This window comes from Rhinatrema bivittatum, chromosome 9, assembly GCF_901001135.1.
Source record: "Rhinatrema bivittatum chromosome 9, aRhiBiv1.1, whole genome shotgun sequence".
NCBI classification, from domain to species: Eukaryota; Metazoa; Chordata; class Amphibia; order Gymnophiona; family Rhinatrematidae; genus Rhinatrema; species Rhinatrema bivittatum.
In genome coordinates this window covers 181,958,264-181,982,378 of record NC_042623.1, presented here as the reverse complement: position 1 = coordinate 181,982,378, position 24,115 = coordinate 181,958,264, and the positions used below count along the sequence as shown (strand labels likewise).

At 45.8% G+C, this 24,115-nt stretch overlaps 2 protein-coding genes across 5 annotated transcripts in view; one reads left to right on the top strand and one right to left on the bottom strand.

The window, feature by feature from the left end:
- The window catches only part of IQCG (IQ motif containing G), a 133,002-nt gene that overhangs the window by 47,866 nt on the left and 61,021 nt on the right, over positions 1-24,115 (top strand). The window contains exons 1-2 of one of the 3 annotated variants that reach the window (XM_029616387.1): positions 13,976-14,053; positions 16,327-16,484. In XM_029616387.1, coding sequence (XP_029472247.1) covers positions 16,344-16,484 — 141 coding nt within the window. In that variant the 5' untranslated portion in view covers positions 13,976-14,053; positions 16,327-16,343. Of the gene's footprint in view, positions 1-13,975; positions 14,054-14,143; positions 14,203-16,326; positions 16,485-24,115 lie in introns of those variants that run through there. The other 2 variants (XM_029616386.1, XM_029616388.1) reach the window with 2 other exon arrangements.
- RPL35A (ribosomal protein L35a) lies at positions 1,841-13,834 on the bottom strand. Of its 2 annotated transcripts, none has more exons than XM_029616390.1 (5): positions 13,718-13,834; positions 13,087-13,129; positions 9,948-10,100; positions 2,684-2,828; positions 1,841-1,908 (listed from the first exon to the last, which is right to left on the bottom strand). In XM_029616390.1, exons 2-5 carry the CDS (start codon positions 13,095-13,097, stop codon positions 1,885-1,887), a joined length of 333 nt encoding a protein of 110 aa, XP_029472250.1. In that variant the 5' UTR covers positions 13,098-13,129; positions 13,718-13,834; the 3' UTR covers positions 1,841-1,884. The 2 variants fall into 2 exon arrangements, with proteins under 2 accessions (XP_029472250.1, XP_029472249.1); XM_029616389.1 differs by lacking the exons at positions 13,087-13,129; positions 13,718-13,834 and adding exons at positions 11,030-11,148; positions 12,980-13,003.

The window sequence follows — 24,115 nt, the reverse complement described above, 5'->3', positions numbered from 1 at the left end:
CCCTGGGGGTCCAGCGGGGGTCCGGGAGCGATCTCCTACGCTCCTGACGTCGGGGGACAAAAAAAAAATGGCGCCGGCGCTACCTTTGACCTGTCATATAACAGGGCAAAGGTAGCGCCGGCGCCATTTCTACAACGCACGGAGGTCCGAGAGTAAAAGATCACACTGGGACCCTTCCTCTGGACCCCAGGTAATTTAAGGCATTTTGGGGGGGTTCTATTTTAAAGGGTCGGGGTGGGTTTTAGGGTTGTTTTAGTGTGCCGGTTTTCCCGCCCTCCCCCTTCCCCCGATTTACGATTTTTTGACGATAAATCGGGGGAATTGTTATTGTATCGCGGCTCTAACGATTTAAAATATATCGGACGATATTTTAAATCGTCAAAAAACGATTCACATCCCTAGTATGTAATGATGTGCACGACTTTACGTGCACAGCCAGCATGCACCGCATGTACCGATGCTATATGGAGGGCAATGGAAGGCGCACAAAAATGTGTGCAAGATGGCACCACCGGCCTACTGAACCTAAAGTGGGTCCTAGCCCACTGGGAGGGGGGTGCTCAAATCACTCGAAAGTCCACTTCCCCAATGGGCTCGGGAACAACGTTGGTCCAGTGTGCCGAGCAAGAGCAGAGGAAGCCTTACTGAAACCCCTCCAATGTCTCTGAATTGGAAGGCTTTTTTTTTTTTTTTTTTACTTACCTGGGCTCAGCCCTTACCGGCTGAGTACAGAGACTGTCGCTGGCTGCTGGGGTAGAGGGCTTTGGCATCACTGCCATGCTCTGCTTCCTGTACCTACTACCTTTCAGCTGCTTCAGCAGCAAAGTCCATTCCGGGAACCAGCTACCTGACCAAGGCCCACCTCTCAGGGAGCTCAGAAATCACCTCAGGAATTCTCAACTGGGGGAGGGACCTTTAAGTATCACCGCAGGAGAGCAGGGCCCAATCTTCCTCCAATTTAAATGTAGAATTTCTTCTTCTAAAGGGTACAGCGATCCTGATAGGGAAAGCACATCCACATCTGCTGGAGACGGAGAGATACTGAAGGGCTGAGGTCACTGCATGGGGTTTATCAGCTTTGAAACCTGACTCCCTCTCCATCTGCTGGCAGGGGAGCATAAACCCACTGGTCCTGAGTCCATCTGGCTACAAGCTCGGAAAGCCTTAAATTCCCCAGTGCAAAATGATAGTAACACAAACTTCAAAACCAACAAGAAAATGTTGAGTTATGCTACTAAAGCATCGTTTTGTGCTGAAAAACATAAAGCTCCCCACACCACCTGGGTTTAGTCATCCATAAGCTGATTTATTCAACCTCCAAAGAGTATGAACAGGGGCCGGGGCCTGTGTTCAGAGATAGAGGGGTGCGTAAGAGATGGAATGGGTAGGGGGAGGCACTAACGCTTCTCCAGCGGTTATTGGCAAGACCTCGATTCCTGGTAGCAGTCACAGTCCCGGGGGGGGGGGGGGGGGGTGTTTCAGCCACGGTTCAACAGCGATGCCAAGCGGTTGCACTAACTGCAAGCAGCTGTGCTCTGTGGCCTCTGTCCCAGCAATGGCTGGAAGTCCCACTGCAAAGGGAAAATGAAGGCCTATGAACCACAGCCCAACAGAGACCGGTTCAGACTGAACTGGAGGTCCAGAGGCACAAAAAAGAAAACAGCTGGGCCCAAAAAACCCACCACCCTGAAACCACATGTTGTAGTTGGGATACCCACATCGTGCCCAAAGAAAATCGCCAGCGTCAGAGGGCAAGTGTTGCATTCCAGCATCTCGTATCAATCTGAAAAGGAGTGCCGGATGATTTCATGGCTTAAAAAAAACCCAGACCAAACAGGAATAGAGTTTGGAGCTTTTATTTTTCGGTTTATTTTCAGTGAGGAGTCAGATCCTTGATGGGTACAGCATCTGGCAAACAAAAGCATATCAAATAGGTCAGAAGGGAGCAGTGCAAAAAGCGTTCAGAATGCCAGTATGAAGGTGCGATAGCAAAATATTAATCATCAAGAATATGCATTAGTACTATCACAGCATAATGCAAACAATGGATCTGTCAAAGGGCTCAAAGGAATGCATCAAGAGGAAGGGCACTGTCAAGACAACAGGGTATGGCAGAACCAAGAATAGAACCCAGTGAGCTCCAAAGACAGGTTACAGTGCCTGACTAGCTCCCAACTCCTGATACCACCTGTCAGTTCTTATAAAAGTGACAAGAGCAGACAAGATTTCCAGACTCTCATTAGAGATGCTGCAGTATCATTCTTAGTCGCAGTCACTACAGCAGCCTTCCAACTGCAGGCAAATAAAACACACAATCCAAAGCTTACAGTGCCCTCTCATCACCCCATACTAGGAGCACTACTCAGATTCTTATGAGCATTCACAGAAAACCCCTCTTCAATCTTGTTTACAGCAACCAAAATCTTTTGGGTGTTCTGTAGTAGACAAGCGGGAAGTGTATTTCTGATAGGAGGGATCAGCGAGAAGCAGGCTGGAAATTCTGAAGATAGGCGAACTCCGGGAACTCTGCGTTTGGGATTTCTAAGCAGAAGGCCCGTCACAGCTTAAAAATGTCATGAATTAGACAGGACAGAAAGCACCTGGCTGACCATTTCCACAACCTAAGGGGAAAATGCACATCCAATTCCAGCAGCAATCCTCATATCCCTGCAATGACACTTACCACACGGATTCTGTGCCCGATGGCCTTGGCAGGAAGATTACTTCGGAACTTGGCCCGCACCATGCCACTGTTGCCATGGGAGCGGGTTACCTTCCCCCAGATCACACGGGTTCTGTTAGGTTTGCCCCCAGGAGTCACCGTGTTACTGCAGAAATTGAGAAAAGCGATCAAGGATCAATCTCTCGGCAAAAAAACAAGCCGAGTCTCTTAGCAGGACATAAGGCAAACAGCCTACAGAAATCAAGCAATTTACTGATGCCAAATAGGGACATATTCAAGCAGCAATTTCCCTGATTCACTGCAAACTTAGCAAGAGTCCAATTTTACAGCACATTTGAATGTTCATACTGGTCATGTCATAAGACGACAACAAACTAGCACGTGTGTGATTCCATCTGTAACTCATGCGCAGAGAAGGAATGGGGAATAATGGACTCAAGATTGTTTGTGATGCTGGTTAAGTATTATGGCTCTCTTTGTAATACACATTTATACTGCATGCTTATATCACAGCTAAAGTAAAATAGAGTGTGTAAGTCCTTGCAGCACATGGCAACATGAAGCAAAAAGCCTGCAGTCAGGCGATAAGACTTTCTCAAACACAGAATGGCTGCACGGTGCATTTTCAGCCAAGTTTTAAATTATCCATGCAAATGGCAAACTAAATTTTAATGTGGACAAGTGCAAAGTGATGCACTTACGGAAGAGTAACCCAAATTATTTCTAAATAATGCAAGCTTCCATATTAGGAGTCACCACTCAGGCAAAGGATCTAGGTGTCAATGTTAAAAATACGTTGAAATCTTCTGCTCAGTGTGTAGCAGCAAACAGAACGCTAGGGATTATCAGGAAAAGAATGGAGAATAAAAGAGAATATCAATGCCTCTGTATAGCTCTATGGTGTGACCTCATCTTGAATACTGTGTGCAGTTCTGGTCCTCACATCTCAAAAAAGAGAGCAGAATTAGAAAAGGAACAGAGAAGGGCAACCAAAATGATAAAAAGGGTGGAACAATTCCCCTATGAAGAATGGCTAAAGAAGTTAATACTCTTCAGCTTGGAGAAGAGATGGTGGAGGGGAGATATGATAGAGGTCAATAAAATGAAGCAGAGTTGCTTACCTGTCACAGGGGTTCTCAGAGGACAGCAGTTCTCACAGATGGGTGAGATCATCAGATGGAGCCCCAACATGGAAAACTTATGTCAGACTTTCTAGAATTTTGACTTGGCACACTGAGCATGCCCAGCAAGACCTTAAACCATGTGTCCATGCAGGGTCCCTCTCCAGTCTTATAACACAGAATTACCTATAGAACTGAAAGTTAGGAAAAACCTAAATCCGTGGGGTGGCAGGCTGGTTTCATGAGGACCAACATCCTACTGTCCTCGGAGAACACCTGTTACATGTAAGCAACTCTGCTTTCTCCGAGGACAAGGAGGATGGTAGACCTCACACATGGCTGAATCCCTAGCTAAAGGCTGCTCCTACACACAATGGGGACCAAGAGATACCCAACCAGGTGCCAATGGGCACAACAAAGGTGCTGTTGGTAACAGACTGAGGAAGACAGCTGAACCCAACAATGGGCCCTAGGTGGGGGAGAGTTGGGTTCTGTACCTCAAATAGGTTCCAAAGGCCAGACTGGCTGAACCTAATGTCTCATCTGCCATCCCTATCCAGACAATAGTGTGATCTGAATGTGTGGGGAGAACTCCATGTCACCCACTTGCAGATCTCCTCCATGGGAACTTCTTGCAAATAGGCCACCAGTGCTGCTATGGCTCTGACAGAATGAGCCTTGACATGACCCTCAAGATGCAGTCCCTCCTGGACATAAAGTGATGCACTCTGCCAGCCAACTGGATAGCGTCTGTTTGGCAATGGCAAAGCCCAACCCATTCCTATCAAAAGAAAAAGCGGGGTGGATTGTCTATGGGCTTCTGTCCACTCCAGGTAGAAGACACAGCCTCGCTTGCAGTCCAAGCCGTGCAGGGCTCGTTTGCCTTGGTGCGAATGGGGCCTGGGAAAAAACGTTGTCAGGAGGATGGACATCTGAAGCCAAGGCAGGGATATCTCTCATGTTTTACCACTGAATCACAATTTTGTAGTTTATTTCCTCTATCTCCATCTGCTGGAAGGGAGGCTCAACCCACTGTCTGGACTGATCCAGGTACGTTCAGGGAGTTCATGTTTTACCACTGAATCACCATATAGGAATCATAATAGCCAAGAAACATACAGGCCCCAAAAGCACTGTCACAGCAAGGGAAAGAACTTTCTGCCCAGATGAACCTTAACAGCACTGTCTGAGTTTTTTTCTTCCACTGATTTACCCCATACACAAAGATACTTTATCAAGATGTGCTTGTTTACAAACGTCTGTCTAAATAAAAAAAAACAGAGAGACAATACCATTTAAACTCATAAGCAGGGGTCAAAGAGCCAGAGTCCAGAGGTCACAAAGATCCCCACCCTTGGAAGGGGGGGGGGGGGGTCAGTCAGAGAAAAACACTGACACACAGCTTGGCATACAGACATGGCAGCTCTCCCCCCTTCCAAAGAAATGGGGAGAGGGAAATAGACCTGCAATGCAGCAAAGACCGTCCACCCACCAAGTGATAGTGCATGAGCTTATGCATATTTATCAGCTGGAAAGTATAAGACAAGGGGGCAAAGAAGAAGGGAGCGAGACCTGAGAAAGCAAAGGACCACCTGGGGAAGCAAACCCCGAGAAAAAAACCCTGAAACCAGAGAAGGGATCCCTGAAAGAAAAGAAAGGGGAACCTGAAGCAGACCAGCAGCCCTCGCTATTGAGGAGGGAGAAGACTAGGTGTGGCCAGGAGACACCCGCTCAGAGGCGGAGAGCAAGCCCAGATAACCCTGCAAGTACCTGAGCCAGAAGCAAATCTCCTTCCCGGACCACCTGCCCACTCTGCCATTACCAAGTCCAGGAAGCAAGCCCCACATTCTCCAGCCAGCGTCTGCTCCAGAGATAAAACAGAAGTTGGGATCAGGGGTAAGTAAGTTAGCCATAAGTAGTAATATACTAAGCAGGCTAAGGTTTATGGCATGTGTGAAATCACCCATGATACCGAACTTTCTTTAGGGAAAACTGGTGCTTCGTGAGCAGGATGTCAGAGACAGGAATTATTCCCTAAATGCTAAACCCTGCCAAATAAAAGTCTGTTTCTGAGAAGAACACATGTCGTCTTTTCTGACTTAGGATTGTGAAGTAAGGTGGGAGGGCAATTGGAAGTGTCCTGTGGCAGACAGGTCCCTGCACCCCTAAACTTGCTTACAGCACATCGGGCTGAGGATGCGTATCCAAGACCACCCTGAATGATAAATCTTAGTGTAAGGTGGATAAGTCACTAAGGCCTGGAGCTCACTGACCGTCACCAAAAATATGACCTTCCAGGACAGGTACTTCAGGTCACAGGTGCGCAGCGGCTGAAAAGGAGCTTTCATCAGCTGAGTTAACAGCACGTGGAGGTCCCAAGACACAGCGGGAGGCTTCAATTGAAGCAGGCCCCCTCATGAAACATACAACTACAGGCTGTACAGAGATGGGTGTACCATCTACATCGTGGTGGTATGAACTCTTAATGGAGTTGGGTTTTTAAGCCAGCCTCTCATAGGTGTAAAAGGTAATCAAGCAGTTTGTGTGGGGCAGGAGAATAGATCTAGGCCTTCTGCTCACACCACACAGAAAATCTCCTCCACTTCAGTCCACAGGACTTTCTAGTGTTGGGTCCTGGTGGCTTCTAGAAAACCTGAGACACATCCTCAGAGAAGGAGCAGTTGCAGGATTAACCTCTCAACATCCAGGCTATGAGCAAAAGGGCCTGGAGGTAATGAGATCTGGGGAAGTTCCCAGACTGATCGGTCTCTGGATAGACAACTCTGATAGGAGTGGAAACCAGACCTGTCTCGGCCAATAAGGGGCTTTATAGTCCCATTGTTCTCACAAAGCCTCAACAGAGTCTTCGCTACTAAGGGAATTGGAGGATATGCATACAGAAGACCCTTGCCCCAATGACTGGCAAGGGCATTTGAGCTTGATTCGCCATCTGACCCGTACAGGGAGCAGAACTGAGGCACCTTCCTGTTGCAAGGTTTGGGCTCCCCCAGAGGCAGAATATCCAATTCGCTACTCCCTGATCCAGGGACCACTTGTGGAGTCTGAAGGCTCGATTCAGCTTTGTCCGCTACCACTTTCTCCATCCTGACCAGATACGTGGCCCTGAGTACCATCCCGTGGGACAAGGCCCATGACCAGATCTGGACCGCTTCCTGACACAGGAGGTGTGATCCTGTACCTCCCTACTTGTTAACATACCATATCACTACCTGGTTGGCAGTTTGGATCAGGATGACTGTTGGACAGCCGATCTCTGAAAGCCCATAGTGTGTACCTGATCACTCCAGGAAATTGATTTGGCAACAGCTTTCCTGGGCAGACCAGAGATCCTGGGTGCTGAGCCCATCTACATGAGCTCCCCAGCCCATGGTGGACGCATCTGTGGATATGTCCCATGGTGGGACAATTTGGGTATGAGAATTTGAAAAGACATCCCGTTTCATATTTGAAAGTCTGCCACCAGAATGAATCTGGAGATCCAGAGTGATTCAGACGCTGTCCTGGAGGTTCTGCGTGACCTGGTACCACTGTGACCTCAGGGTCCATTGGATCCCCCAGAATGGCCTCTCATGCTAAAGGCAGGCGGCATCTACATCTTATCCTCCAGCCATCGAGGAACCTGCGACTCGCCCTATTTATTGGCCATTTTTTCCAACTCGCTCTAAAACAAAAGCGAGCCTTTAAAGGAGACTTCATTCGGAGATTGCAAGGGCTGATCAATTTCTCAGCCGTCACCGATGCCTGGTCACTACCACCGAAGCTGAGGTGTGTACTAAATCGCAGCCTGCATCTGCCAAAAAGGTGACTGCTGGTTCCATCACTGCCCTGGCATTCACCCCAGAATCATCTACCTCCTGAGAGAAAGTAAAGAAGTGCGAGCCACCAGGGAATAAGAAGCTATCTGCAAACTCACTGCCATTGCTTCAAATGACTGCCTAAGGATGGCCTCAAGTCTCCTATCATGTGCATCCTTCAAGGCTGCTCCTCCCTCTATGGGAATAGTAGCTCGCTTGGTGACAGCACACACACACACGAGCGCACCCACTTTCGGAAAGCATAACTGCTCTCTCACAGCTGGCTCCAAGGGTTACAGCCCTTCCAAGGCTCGTCCTCCTTTAAAATTCTCTTCAGGGACACCCTACTCAAAATCAATCAATTCTGGAATGGTCTCTATTATAGGGAAAAAAACAGGATGCTTTATGCAAAGAAGTCAAAATGGGATTCTTTCATGGCTCAGCCGGGGTCTCAGCACCTGGTACTCCCAACACCTTCAGTGTGGCAATTCTCCCTGTGAAGAAACGCAACCCCATTCTGTACGGCTCCAAACCCGGAGAAATATCCCTATCCTCCAGGGAGAAGGGATCCTGTGTCATCATCATAATGCCCCGCAGCAGGGCAAGATGCATCCCGGGGCCTGCCCACTCCACCAGCCTTGCAGGATTTCGCAGCCTGTGAACCTGACTTGTCACACCTTGGTTGGCTCCACCTTTCGTAGCTGTAGAAAGGACTGCAGCCTCTGAAAATATTCCATCCAAGAGAAAGGTGGAAGGATCCACGGCAAAAGCAATGGGCAGAGGTCTAGCACCCCGTGAGTGCTCCTTCCTTGCCGACGATCCAGTCAGGGGGCCTCAAAACCAGTGAAACATCTGACACATCCCACTCCAGTCCCATTCCCGCTATTTTAAGAAAGGGCTGGATAGCAAAATCTGCCAGAGAACTCCCCCTAAGCCTTCAAGTAGAACTGACACAGTTTAGAGGGTACACCAGGGTGCGATGCCCTAATATGGCAAGCGGCACACCCTATAAGGCACTCAGGCTTCTTTATTACCAGCACCATGGTATGCGCCCTCTATCAACGCACTGAATAGCATCTGACAGAGCGTCTAAATGCACATCCATCCAAGATAAGGACGCCCAAGAAAAAGGAACATCTATCCTTTGACGCCCACAAATTTTGGACATCCAAGTACGCGTCCCAAGCGTACGCCCCACTTGGACATGCATAAGAACATAAGAAAATGCCATACTGGGTCAGACCAAGGGTCCATCAAGCCCAGCATCCTGTTTCCAACAGTGGCCAATCCAGGCCATAAGAACCTGGCAAGTACCCAGATGCAAACCAACTGCAGGCCCAGATGTGCGCAGAGCAAAAATGTGCTAACACCACAGAGGCCTACCACATGGCACCACAGAAAAGCCTGAGAACAGGGCCTATCCTAAAAAGACCGCTCAACCCAGCAGACTGCCACTATCCCAAACCTCCACGAAGGTGGGAAACAACGTTGGATTGGCGAGCCGAGGTTTGGAGACCAGAAGAGTGGGTTGCCCTTAATAGTCCCTACCCCTTTACTCTTTTTTTTCCCCTCCTACTCTTTACCTGAGCTCAGCCCGTCCCAGCTGAGTACAGCTCCGGTCTCCAGCTGTGGCAAGGGGAAGGGCTATGGCCTTCACCGCCGTGCACTGCTTCCTGCAACAGCTAGCCTTTCACAGCTGGATCTCCCATCATCTAAGTCCATGACGGAACTGACTACTAGACCAAGGCACTCAACTGAGGGAGAGATCGAATGGATATCACCCCAGGAGAAACTCGACTGAGGGAGGGACCTTTTGGTATCACCTCAGGAAAGCTGAGTATATAGTCTCCTTTAAATTTCTTCCTCCTTTAGAAAAAAAAAAAAAAGATAAAGCAATCCCCCAAAAAGGAGATGCACATCCACCATCTGCTGGAGACTGAGAATACTGGTGGGCTGATATCAATGCAGGGGTATATATATATATACATACATATACACACACACACACCATGACATCAGTTTTGCTCTGTCCCCATCTGCTGGTAGAGGTGCATAACCCATTTGTTCTAGATCCACCTATCTAAACACTAAGAAATTAGTCCATTAAAAAGGTATCACCTTATTATTTTGTTTCATTATAGATTAACTACCGGCCTAGTCACCAGCAAAAGAACTATACCCTAGGTACAAAATATATATATAAAAATCCAATCATTAAACTACAAATGCTTGCAATGAAGAATTGTGCATGAATAAACTTTAAATCTGAAAGTTCCCAGCTTCTGCATCTCCTTTCACAGATGTGGTTACCCAACAAGTGCAACTCACTTCTTCGCTTTGTACACATAGGCACACCTCTTGCCCAGGTAGAAGTCTGTTTCATTACGGGCATAGACCCCTTCAATTTTCAGCAGAGCAGTGTGCTCCCGCTGGTTTCGGAGCCCACGCTTGTAGCCAGCAAAAATGGCCTTGGACCAAAGTCTAGGAAACAAATAAATGAAATTAATTACCCAACAGTGCAACCGAATCATAGTGCTGCTACACTAAGAGCAAACTTAGGTCAAAGGAATTTTTACTTAAATACCACTGGTTTTTATTATTGTCATATTCCTCGAGAAAGTAGTGAATCGTCAGCTAATGGAGTATCTCGAAGATAATCATTTGCTATACCCCTCACAATTTGGTTTTAGAAAATCCCATAGCACAGAATCTTTATTGATATCCTTGACGGATACAATACATAGGGGTTTTGACCAGAATAAATCTTACCTTTTAATTCTATTAGATATTTCAGCGGCTTTTGATACCGTTAAACATGAAGTATTGTTAACAAGGTTACATGAAATTGGATTAAAAGACACAACTTTGGTATGGTTCAAATCATTTTTATCCAATAGATCTTTTAAAGTTAAATTAGACACAGCAGAATCAGACACCGTAATAATGTCTACAGGGGTTCCCCAGGGTTCTTCGTTGTCACCTACACTTTTTAATGTCTATATGGCACCACTCTGCAGACTTCTAACGGGCCTGGGACTGGTGCATTTTCTTTTTGTAGACGATGTCCAAATTTTGTTGCCCATTAATGACACTCTTCAAGCTACTTTGAAGCTTTGGGAACTTTACTCCTCATCAATAAGTCAATTACTATCTCATATGTCACTTTCATTGAATAGAACTAAAACAGAAATTCTATATTTGAGTAATAAAATTACTGAGAAAATGGATACAGAGATAAAATCCCTTACACCATTACACAAAATTAACTATGAAGTAAGAGATTTAGGCCCTGTTCTAGATGCAGAGTTAAATATGAAAGCTTGTATTAAAGCCATAAATAAAGATGGTCTCTTTAAACTCCACGTTCTAAAAAAACTAAGACCGTTTCTTCATTCTGGGGATTTTCGTACAGTGCTTCAGGCTTTGATTTCTCCAAAGCTGGATTACTGTAATGCGTTATTGCTAGGAGTTCCAAGTGCCACTCTTCGCCCTTTACAGTTACTTCAAAACGCGGCAGCCCGTCTTTTGTCTAATAAGAAAAAATGTGATCATATAACACCAGTTTTAAAAGAACTCCACTGGCTACCGATTCACGCGAAAATTCATTACAAATGTTTGACTCTCATTCATAAGACAATATATGGGGATAATTCTGAATGGCTTAATGCCTCTCTCCGGATTCATACCCCGGTCCGTAACTTAAGATCTTTGGGAAAAGCACTGCTCACAGTTCCCTCTCCAAAAATGGCTCATCTGAACTCAGTCAGGGACAGGACCTTGTCGTTGGCTGGTTCTAAAATTTGGAATTCCCTTCCTGTTGATATTAGAACTGAAACCTGTATTCGAAAATTTAAGAAATTGATAAAAACATGGCTATTCGAACAGGCCTTTTTAGAGACAAGTTGATCTATTTAACATCTTAGACTCTCCCCACAATAATACAGAATCTCAGTTTTACTGTTTTAAGTTTTTAAACTATTTAGATGTAATTTTAGTAATATTTTATGCTATTAAGATCTAGTAGTATAGTACTGTTTTAGATTGACAATTAGAAATGTGTTTTAGCTAGACTATAATTGTATGACTTATTGATGTTAATTGACTGTTTCTTTGGAAATGGAACTATGTATGGAAATGTGTGCGTCATCATGATCTTATAGATCTGTATAGACGTTTTACTTTGTTAACCGTCTTGATTTCTTTTTGAGGAAAGTCGGTATATAAAAATACGTAAATAAATAAATAAAAATAAATAAATGTATGTTTTATTGTAACCCATAGTGACATAGTAATGACAGCAGAAGAGGACTGCATGGTACATCCAAGTCTGCCAGCAAGCTTCTTATGGTGGTATCTACCATGCAGATTACCACCATGTTTCTCTTAAGGGTAGCAACTGCTGCTCTGTGCAGTCATCCCCAAGATTATGATAAATCATAATCATAAAAACTTTCTACTGAGAGATGAGACAAGAACATGGGATTGTGCAGGCTAGAAATTTGTTAAATAAAATAAACAGTCCTCATCGATTTTTCATCATCTTAAAATATTTATGCACTTAGAATATGTTGCTGTGTTCAATACCAATACAAATATTTAAAAAAATATATATTTATGCACAAAGAATCTACCTTATAAATGGGCTCTGACCGACGGCCCGCAAATGCGCAGTAGAGAGCAGCTCTACCGTGCATGCGCGGGCGGGAGACTACGTCGGTCAGAGCGGAACTAAGATGGCGCTGGGAGGAGCAGCAGCGGCGGATCGGCGGCGGTATGCGAGTGTCAGGTGGGCCGAGGAGCGGCTGGGAGGAGCGGTGGCGGCAGCAGCGATATCGGGAGGCAATGTGGCGGCGGTGCGTGCTGGGGAGGGATCCCCGGAGATCTCCCGTCTCCGTGAGCAGACCACGCTGAAGAGCATAAGAGGGAGAGGGAAGGGGGTGGGGAGGTGAGGGAGAATGAGGGGGGAGGTGAGAGTGAGGGAAGGGGAGGGGAGGGAGAATGAGGGGGGGAGGTGAGAATGAGGGAAGGGAGTTTGAGTGGGAGCAGGGAAGGGGAGGGGGTGAGTGACCGAGGGGGGAGGAGGAGGAGGATGAGTGACTGCGGTGAATGAGCGAGGGGAAGGGGGAGTGAGGGAAAAGAAGTGTAGACGGGTGCAGTGTCCGAAAACGGACCGAAAAATTTTTTTTTTTAATGTAGCCCGTTTTAACGGGCTTAACAGCTTGTAAGGATATAAACAGCAAAGCCTGCAAATGGCTTACACAAGTCTGAATGCTGCAGAGTTCCATTCAAGCTTCAATTTCACAGACTTTCAGTAAATTTACTTTACGCGTCTCCACGGTCTCTCTAGGATATAGATTTACCCAAGCCATGGATTCCTCTCTGAAATCCGCAGGATGGCTCCATTCCCCAAACAACTTTCAGAAAAAGCATTTTCTCATTCGTGTTTATAACATTCCAGATTCCATACCTTCCAGACATTTTGGTTTGTTAAGATCCCGCTGCAGACAAACCTAAAGGAAAATATTTGATTAAATTGCAGTTATAAACAAGCAGCATCAAGAAACAGGGACCATACACTACAAGACTAGCAATACAACAGCATAATAAAACTTCACAAAAATCACAGAGTGAAAGTTTAGTGAACTCGTGAAGGGACGACAGCCTCCAGGGGGACGAGAAGAGACGGTCAAGCCTCACATCTGGCTTGTTTTGGGGATAGTATGGCACGGAATGAGGAGGACTAGGTCCAACCGCAGCTCTCTGTGCACAGGGGGATGCTGCAGAGAAATATCACTTTATACACACACACTCCTCCGATGTTTACAGTGGTCCTTCCAGGCGCATCTGCAGCGCGGTAACACTTTAATTCAACCTGGCAAAATATATTTCCGGCCGTTCCGGGACCTGCGAGCCCCAGATTTACCGGGAGATGTAACCGGCGCCGCCCAATCCACCCACCATCGCCACCATCCTGCAGGCGACGAGCCCGACAGCCGCAGACCGTGCAAAACGAACGCGGCCCTTCAAACTCCGGGAGTTTTCTCTACCCTCCCAACCTCGCTTCCCATCATATAACCGCCTACAGCACGGGTACTCACCCCCACCCGCATCCAAGATGGACGAAAAGGAAGGGCGCAGGGCATACTGGGATATTAAAGGGCCTTGTTCTGAGGCGTCCTCGACTCTGCCTGACGGAAAACTACAGCAACAAACTACACATGGTGACTTTAGCAAAAACATCTTTACACCACACATTCTACTTGTCTTCCACGAGAAGACTGTATAAATGTATCTAGATAGCAGCAGTCGTGTGGTCGGTATGCATCCAGAGGACCCCTCAGGAGGGAGGTGGGGCCTGCAAGCCCTATGGGCGTTACCGTTACCTTGGAAACCCGATGTAAACAGCGCGCGAAGCTACCGTGCTTACGAGAAAAGTGAGTGAAGGGTAGAGAGACAGAGAAACAGGGGGAGCGGGGTGGGAGAGAAGGATGGAAAGTGAGGAACTAAATGAGGGGGGGGGGGGGAAGAGAAGGCGAGAGGGGAGGAGAGCCTGGGCGAGATAAGAAGGCCTGAGAAATGGATGGTGAGAAGCGGAGACAGGAGAGGAAGGCTTGAGGAAAGGAATGGGGGGAGGAAAGGAAGAGAGGGGAGGAAAGCACGAGAAGAAAGCCTGAAGAAATGAATGAGGGGAGGGAGGAAGGAAAGGAGACCGCCAGGCAAGCCTGATGGAGGAAGGAATGAAAGGAGGAAGAAAAGCATGAGCCAATGAATGATGGAAGAAGGGAAGGGGAGTGAGGAGGAGGGAAAAGTCTGAGGCAATGAATAAGGGAAAGAGCGAAGGAACAAAAGAGGGAGGGGAGAAGGAATAGAAACCTGAGGAAACGAATGATGTAGGAAGGAAATGAAGGGAAGACGGAGGAAGATAAGAAAAGAAAGCATGATCAATGATGGAAGAAGGAAGAGAAGAGGCCTTCCAATCATTACCATATCCGTTTTAAAGTTATTTTATGTATATTTAAACCTCTTTTTGGTTAAGCACCTAGCCATTTAAATTCAGTTCTAAGAATTTATCAACCCACGTGTTCACTAAGATCTTCTTCTTAGTCTTTGACCGTTCCCTCCTTACCAGGGATTAGACTTGCAGAATCCAGTGAGCAAATTCTTTATGAAGCAGGTCCTACACTTTCAAATGTTTTACCTCTGGAACTTAAGACTGTCTCCTTACTATTTGACTTTAGAAAGAAAGAAAGAAACTGAACAAAATTTCAAGAGTTTAGATGATAATGCTGCTAGGAGTGATACCTATCTTGCAGGGGATTTAGCCTTTTGACTTGTTAAGCAATTGGACTCAGCGTATGGGTTTTTGTGTGTTTTTACTGTTATTACATCGGCCCATAAGGAAATAAAATAAGACCCATGCTGAAATTGGCACAAAATTTCTGTGCATTTTTTTTTTAGCAGGTACCTCTATGGGACATAATAAGGGTGCAGCTTGCAAGTTAGATATGCATAAAACAATGTATGCAAGACCATTTACATACGCCAATACCCACATAAAAGCCAAGATGCAGAAAGCCACAGGAAAAACCTGCACTAAAATAGGTGCAATTGAAAAAATGCTGCAGATTCACGAGAGTCATTTCTAGCTTAAAGCTGATTACAGCAGCCCCACATTATTTAAAAATAAATTGTTTCAGCTCCTACTGTCCTTTTTACTCCATTGCCGGCATTTAGTGAAGGTGTGTGTCCATGCAGCCTTTTATTCGCCAAGCACCTGGGGCCGCTCAGCATGCATCAGCCCCACCAGGAGAGAGCAAGAGCCAGGATGGACCAATGATCTCTGGGGGCTACCGACACTGCCCAGCACTGCAGCACTTTCACTTAACTCCTGCCCCTTACGCAGGTGCTAAAAAGCCCTCGCTTACCTAGCTCCCCGCTAGCGCGGCTCCCTACATAGCCTGTGAATAAATAATTACCTCCTTTACATTCAATTTGCATGCAATTGTGCAAAACCTGCCATGGGTTATTGCATGGATATATGCATGCATTTTTTCCATACTAAATGTGTTATTACATACACATGTACAATTAGCATGGAAAACCATCTATAATTACCTATGCAAAAACCCATGCCAGGTTTTGCGCAGCTTATTACTTAGTGTTTTAATATGTTTGTGTCTGACATTTTAGTGCATTTTATCTACTTTCATTATGAAGGTACTGTTATAATTCACTGAGAATAGTAGATAAGCGAAATATAAATTTTAAAATAAGGGAAAAGAATGGAAAAGGAAAGAATGAAGAAATGAATAAGGAGTAAAGGAAGAAGAGGGAAGAAGGAAAAATATCCTGAATAAATGAATGAGGGAGGAAGGGAAGGAGGAGAGAAGAGATAGGAAGGGAGAAAGGAGCCTAAGGAAATGAATGATGGAGGAAGGGATAGTGGGAGACAAGAAAGAAAAGGAGTGAAAAATCTGAGGAAATGAATGATGGAGGGAGAAAGGGAAGGAGAAAGAAGGAAGGGAAGAAAGGAGGGAGAGAAGGAATGAAAGCCCAAGGAAATGAATGATATCGGAATTGAGGACATAAGTGAATGAGAGAGTGTTGAATGAGGTAGATAAAGTATAATACAAACACACTGCATTAAAAAGAATTGAGTAGCTTGTAAAACTCACACATTATTTTCATGTCTTGTGTTCTCTGGCAGCCTGGAGAGATATCAGAATGATGAGCAAAGAGATGGACAGTCTCTCACTTCTAGATGTTCTGCGCATTAACACTGTGCTGGAGGACAGTTTAGATCAACTCTCTATTTTGGGATACATCATGCCAGTGTCCTACCAAGACAAGCTGGACTCTAGCAATGTAAGCTTCCTCCTGTATTGTGTATGGTGGGACATGGAGACATGAAATCACTGCTTTTCCCTGGGATAAGCAGCATTTAATCTAACTACCTTTTGGGGATCCTGCCAAATACTTGCAATCTGGATTGGCCACTGTTGGAAACAGGATACCGGGGTTGATGGACCTGTGGTCTGACCCAGTATGGCAAATCTTATGAAAAAAAAAAAAAAGGGTTTATTTTATGCAACACCCCTTTACACAGGCCATGCTCCAAGAAGAGTATGAAAACAGATCATGCACTAAAGTACTTCACAAATCATAGACATAGCAACTTGCATGCAGACTATATTGCAATACACATTAGAGAGACAGCGCAGTAGAGGATAGCCACAGCTGTAGCAGAAATGAAGTAATATGACTTTTATATCAGCACTGCAGTGTGGGAAAAGATTAAGGAGAGTTTAGATACGGGGTTGGGGGTGTGTGTGTGTGTGTGTGTGTCAAGTAACTTCAAAGTCATACAAGGCAAATACTAAAGGTGGGATTAGAATCCACTCAGTACAAAGAATTGCATCTTCCAGCATGAAATAGCTCCCATCTTTTGTATGGTGTATGCATTGCCAGGGAGGGGTAAGATATAGCCAAAGAAAAAGAGAAGGACTGGATCTTATAGTGATCACTTTTGAGCAAGAAATACATGTTTGACATTATCTGAGGGCTATCCAAATAATACATCTAGGATTATGTCCTATCAAACTGAGAGAAGCCAGTGTGTAATCTTTACCAAGGTGAAAGTCTCCAATTAATCGGTGATCAAAGTCTTCAGTATCTTAAGGTTAAGACTAACAAGTTGCCATGTTTAGCCCACACCAAACTATATAAAGAGGTGAGTTTGAAAGCTAAAAACACATTCTTTTGCCCTTCAATCATCAGTGGAAAAAATATAAATTAGAGAGAGCTTTTTAGGGCTTTTTTGCCATTCTCCCCAAACTGTTAATAGTCCACATATGATTCCTGATTGTGAAGAATTTCCATTTTGGGGGTTTTTTTTTGCAGATACAATTATTTTCAGGAGGAATAGGGAGTTGGGTCTGAAACCTCACTGCGGATAGAGTTACTGAGAATTTCAAGTGACTTTTCTAATTTACTGAAGACATTAGGAAATTATTGGTCAAAATGAGATCTACTTCCTTTCTCATCTTGCTACACTATTCCAAAACATCTCTCCTTTCTAGCAAGGGAGACAGATCACATGAAATTTTCCCTGACATCATTATTTGTGGCGTAGGACACTTAAAGCCAGTATTTCTTAGCGAACAGACAGGTGAATCCAGAACTGTGGGTTATGCACCTCTACCAGCAGATGGAGATGGAGCAAAGCTAACATCACAGTATATATATACCCCTGCATTGAAATCAGCCCACCAGTATTCTCAGTCTCCACCAGCTGGTGGACGTGCATCTCCCTACTGGGGATTGCGTTGAAGTTTAATAGGAGGAGAGAGAAGGATTGAAGATTATTGCCCTGCTCTCCTGTGTTGATACCTTATTGTCCCTCCCTCAGTTGAAATTTCCTGAGGTGATTTTTGTGGATTCTCCCTCAGGTGAATGCCTTGGTCTGGGATCTGTTTTTTTTTTGTTTTTTAATGCTAAGTCCATGCCAGAAAAAACCACCAGCTGAAAGGGAAGTGGGTGAGGAAAGCCAAGTGCGGCGGTGAAGATACATGCCCTCTCTCCCCACAGCCAGAGACCAACTCCATTCTCGACTGGGACGGGCTGAGCTCAAGTAAAGGATTTAAAAGAAAAATAAAATAAATAAATGATAGGGGAGGGGGGGGGGTAATGTGGTTATTTTAGGGATTCCTCTCCCCTTCGGTCTCCGTGCTTGACGTGCCAGTACGACGACTGCTTTCACCTCCAGAGGAATTGAGGAACTCGGTCAGCCTGGCAGATTGAGCAGTCATTTGGGCTAGGACCAGCTCTCAGGGCATGGCAGCATTTATGCACTTTTCCACGGTGTGAAAGTATGCCCTCTTCAGGATGTTGGTTCACGCTGGACGCCTGGATGTGCATCTAATAGTGCCCCTAGCGGGATGCCCAGTTGGGCACATAAGGGGACACAGTTTGCATAGGATGCTTTCTGGAGCGCTTGGTAGTAAGCCTGAAGGTGCTTAGTTGGACGCACAGTAGCGCGCTTCAGGGCACCTAAGAGTTGGACGCATGAGAACTTGGGTGCCCAGCTGATTGGGTATATTGGGCGCCTAACGTTTGGACATTCAGTCCTTTTCAAGCGACGAGCTCAGCCGGGTGCGCACTCTTCTTGGAGTCAGTTTAGTGTGTGATTTATTATGGCTCCAAAAGCAAAGAAGCCTAAGAGCTTTGTCCTGTGTACTGCTTGCTTTTTTCAGCCATCCAGCCTGGTATTCCCTCTAATTTCTCTCAGAACTGTTTGGAGGCTCAAGGAGACTTGTCTCCCTCTGATTTTGCTAAGCCCGGTCCTTCCTAGCTTGTTGTGGGAATGGGAAAAGAGGTGCCAGAAATCTTGTCTGAATTGGGACTCCCCTAACTGGTTCCTCAGCAGGGGAAGGTAGTTCAGTGGACACAGTACATTTCCCCCTGGTTTTGGCCTGGATCCAACTACCTTTTCTTGGGTGGAATTTTTTTCAAGGGCTGCAGTCTTTTCTTCAGATCCAGTCGTTTGCCCCAGTTAATAGCAATTCAGGATTGCAGTCTGCTGATCCCTGGGCACCTGGTGTTGCGGGTAAGCGTTGGAGTAAGTTTAGGCCTGCCGCCAGTCACTCTGATAGGGACAAGGATGACACGGATGATGAAACCGATCCTTATTCCTTGGAGGATGGGGAATTCCTCCAGGGCTGGAGCCATAAATCTATGTTGGTTTCTTTCATAAAGATGAGTTACCGGCTCTGATTTCCCAGACATTGAAGATGCTGGGAGTACCAGAGGCTGATTCCATATCTGAGCCAAAGAAAGATCCCATTTTTACTTCTTTGCAAAAAGCCTCGTATTTATTTCCTATTATGGTAGGTATTCAAGAATTGATCTTGAATGAGGCACCCCGTAAGCTAATTTTAAAGGGGGACAAACCTTGGAAGGGCTGTACCCCTTGGATCCGGCTGCGAGGGAGCAGTTGTGTTTTCTGAAAGTGGATGCACTCGTGTGTGCTTGTCACCAAGAGCACAATTATTCCTGTGGAAGAGGGAGTGGCATTGAAGGATGCTCAAGATAAAAAAAAGTCTTGAGGCCATCCTTAAGCAAGCCTTTGAAGCGATGGCAATGAATTTGCAGATAGCTTTGTGTTGCTCTCTGGTAGTTCGCTCTTGCTTACTTTTCTCTCAAGAAGTCAAGAACCTGGTGTGAGTTCCAGGGCAGTGAGGGAACCAGCAGCCACCTTTTTGGCAGTTGCGGGCTGTGACCTGGCCTATACTTCAGCCAGAGGGGTGACTTCGATAATAGCGGCCAAACATCAGCTATGGCTCAGGAATTGGTCGACTGATACAATTTCAAAGTTACTAGAGGACAAGAAGCAGATACCACACTCCTTCGGTATGAGAGAGGTCATGCAAGGGCTTTCAGACATTTTCGTCCCTATAGAGGAGGCTTCTCAGAGGACTCGGCCCTTGGGCAGGATTCAGTCCTTTTGTCCCAGACTACCCAGAAGAGATGCAGGCTCAGGTAAAGGTGTCCCCCGAGCCACTTAGTAGAGTTGTGCCTCTCTCTAGTTTATCGGAGGTGGGTCGAGATCACATCAGACCAATGGGTGCTGGAGGTGAAAAGAGACTGTTATGCTCTGGAGTTTCTCAATGTTCCTCAGAATGTTTTCATGGTGTCTCCATGCAACTCTCCGCAGAAGAGTCAAGCAGTGGAGTGTATGTTATCAAGACTCCTCAGGCTTCGGCTGTAGTCCCATTGCCCAGTCTCAAGAAAATATGGGCAGATATTCCATTTACTTCATTGTGCCGAAGAAGGAAGGCTCCTATCACCCCATCCTAGATCTCAAGTGAGTCAACCATCATTTGTGGGTGACTCGATTTCACATGCAAACCTTATGATCAGTGATAATGGCAGTACAATCAGGGGAATTTCTGACATCACTGGATTTGTCAGAAGCATACCTTCATATTCCCATGTGACTAGAGCATCAGCAATTTCTACATTTCGCTATGTCAGGGTGACACTATTAGTTCTGGGTACTACCTTTCAATCTGACTACCACACCCAGAACCTTTTCCAAAGTTATGGTGGAGGTTGCAGCAGTGTTAAGAAAGGATGGCATTCTGGTTCACTCATACTTGGACGACTGGCTGATTTATGCCAAGAGCCTTAAAGAGAGCCTTTAGGCCTCACACAAGGTAATCTTCTTATTGCAGGAACGAGGCTGGGTGGTGAACTTGGCCAAGAGCAAGCTGCAGCCATCCCAAATACTGGAGTACGTAGGTGTTTGCTTCGACATGAAGCAAGGCAGGATGTTCCTGTTGGAGACCCGCATTTAGAAGCTAATGGCGGAGATTCAATTATTGACAGAAGCAGTGCACCCAAAAGTGTGGTCTTATCTACACGTGCTCAGACTGATGGCAGCTACTCTACAGGTGGTTCCATGGGCGAGGGCGCATATGCGGACCATCTAAGGAAAAGGGTTTCCCTACGATCACTGGACTGGCTAGTACTCATGACAGATGTGAGCTCTAGGGTTGGGGGGCCCACTGTCAGGAGATTACTGTGCAAGGGCGTTGGAATACAGAAGAATCTCTCTGGAGCATAAATCACCTGGAAGCCCGGGCCATTCCAGTTGGCTTGCTTGTGATTTGTGGACCAATTGCAGGGTCAAGCAACCTGGATAATGTCGGACAATGCCACAACATTGGCTTATATCAGTCGCCAGGGAGGAACCAAGAGCCAGCAAGTGTCCCAGGAAATAGCCCAACTCATGGAATGGGAGGAAGTGCATCTTTAGGAGATCTCAGCCTCCCACATTGCAGGAAAAGACAATTTAATAGCTGACTTTCTCAGCAGACAGAGTCTGGACCCAGGAGAATGGGAATTGTCAAAAGAGGTATTCCAGCTCATAATGGACCACTGGGGTCTCCTGTATCTAGACCTTCTGGCAGCATCTCACAATGCAAAGGTTTCTCACTTTTTCAGTCACAGGAGAGAGGAAAAGTCCTTGGCCATCAATGCCCTCGTACAGGATTGGCCGGTGGGCAAGCTCCTATATGCCTTTCCCCTGTGGACCATGTTGGATGGAATCGTTCAGAGGATTGAGACTTACAAAGGGATGGCACCAGATTGGCCCAGGAAGCCATGATATGCAGATCTGCAAAAGGCTCCTGGTGGACCCTCCTATCAGATTACTGGTTCATAAGGATCTGCTGTGATAGGGCTCTAATGTTTACGAAGATCCGACTTGATTTTATCTTATGGTGTGGCCCTTGAGAGGGCTCAGATACTGAAGCATGGGTATTCCACTGCAGTGATTGCCACCTTGTTACGAGCAAGATAGTTCTCCACTTCCTTAGCCTTTATGAGGGTTTGATGAGTGTTTGAGGCTTGGTGTGAGGATCAAGGGGTCTTCCCTCGTTTGTTAAGATCCCACTCATTCTGTAGCTTTTGCAAAATGGATTGAAAAAGGGTTTGGCCCTTAATGCATTGAAAGTACAGGTGGCAGCTCTAGGCTGTTTTTGAGGTCAGGTGAATGGTGGACCCTTGTCTGATCATCCAGATGTGACTTGCTTCTTAAAAGGTATGAAGCATATTCTTCCTCCCCTACGGTTACCAGTACCTTTGTGGAGTATTAATCTGGTTTTGGATTTCTTGACGGGTTCCACCTTTTGATCACTGTATAGCCTGTCCTTGAGGTTTCTTACGTTGAAAACGGTGTTTCTTGTGGTAGTTTGTTCTGCACGAAGAATCTCCGAACTGCAGGCATTGTCTTGCCAGGGGCCGTTCCTGAGAGTGACTCCGGAGGGCGATAAATATACATACTGGTCTGTCATTTTTGCCAAAAGGTGGTCTCAGATTTTCATTTGAATCAGTTTCCCTTCTGTCTGGACAGCGAGAGATGCGGATGAATAGCACCTGTTACGATGCTTGGATATTAAGAGGCATATTTGGAGGTTTCTGAATCAGTGATCAGGGCAACCGGCGTTGCAGGCTACAATAGCCCACTGGATTAAGGAGGTAGGCATGGGAGCATAGGTGGATGCTGAGCAGCCGTTGCCTGGTCAGGTTAGGACTCATTCCACTAGGGCTCAGGCAGTGTCATGGGCAGATATTAGATTATTGTCTCCCATTGAGATTTGCCGAGCTGCGATGTGCTCCTTTTTACATATCTTTTCCAAGCATTATCGCCTGGCTGTGCAGGCCCGGGAGGACTCAGCCTTCACATGTGCGGTTTTTTCGAGACTGCGGGCAGTCTCTCCGGTCCTGTTCGGGAGTAGCTTTGGTACATCTCACTGGTTCTGGATCCACCTGTCTGAATGCTAAGAAAGGAGAAATTACTTCTTACCTGATAATTTCCTTTTCTTTAGTACAAACAGGTAGATCCATCTTCTTGCCCTTGGCTGCCGAATGGTTGTGCTATGGTCCTCCTGCGAGGCTGCGTGTTCCGGGGATGTACTGATAAATGTCAATCCTGTCCCTAGGCTGGAGTTATTGCACTCTTTGACTGAGCTCAGTGGTTCCTGTGGGCTGAGTACTGGAGTGGTTGTTTGTTAATAATCACGTTTTTGTTAGTTTATCCACAGTTGGCTTTTTCAGAGAATACTAGCAGGTTGATGTCAGTGCAGGGATATATTTACCATGACATCAGCTTTGCATAGTCTCCATCTGCTGGTAGAGGTGCATAACCCACTGGTTCTGGATCCACCTCTCTGTACTAAAGAAAAGGAAATTATCAGGTAAGTGGTAATTTCGCCTTCTCTGCCTCAGCAGAGAGAAGACATACTGGTAGTGCAGCAGGAATTTCCATAACTGTTGGTTTTTTTGAGTTAAAATAGCTCAAGAAGTCCAGCTTTATCTGCAATTTATATAGCTGTCTGTGGGCCAGGCGTCTGTCTTATTCAGAGTTTGTGAGCCCTGATGCTGATAGTTCCCAGTCCTGTTGAGGGTCTTGGTAGAGCTTGAAGGGGAATCTAAATTAAGGATTTAAAGGAAAAGGATGAAAGGAGAATAGTCTAAAAATTGTCTCCCCTTCTATTCCTTTCTTTCTATTTCTCTCTCTCAAAAAAAAAATTCCTGGAAGGCTATGGTAAACCAATGAAAATGAATTTTGACTGACAGCAACTGCATATTAAGAGAGTAAGTGTTAAACCTTAAAAGCCTCGTGTGTTAATAGAGTACCAATGTCCGAGCAAAGCCGGCCTGGTCTCTCCTGCGATGGTAATGAAAGTGACACAGAGCAAGTTACAAAAACAGCTCAAATGAGTAAAATCAGGGCTTTAGAGGCCAGAACAAGTGCCTCACTTATTAGGCGGGGATTTCAAATCAGCTATTGATGTAAATGACCTACACGGTTTTCAGCATGGTACAAGAAAATAGAGCAGAAAATGCCGAACCTCTAGTTTTAACTTATTAGGTCAATCAGGAGTCAGATTCAGATGTAGATACTAACATGCCTGCTACTGGAAAAATCTCCC

Excerpts from the sequence above, each read along its gene's own strand:
- RPL35A (XM_029616389.1), bottom strand. Across the intron at positions 10,101-11,029 it reads AAATCAAAGCCTGAAGCACT|ACTTTGGTCCAAGGCCATTT; the intron begins GTACGAAAATCC and ends TTTGTTTCCTAG. Across the intron at positions 1,909-2,683 it reads TCGGGCACAGAATCCGTGTG|ATGCTGTACCCATCAAGGAT; the intron begins GTAAGTGTCATT and ends TTTGTTTGCCAG.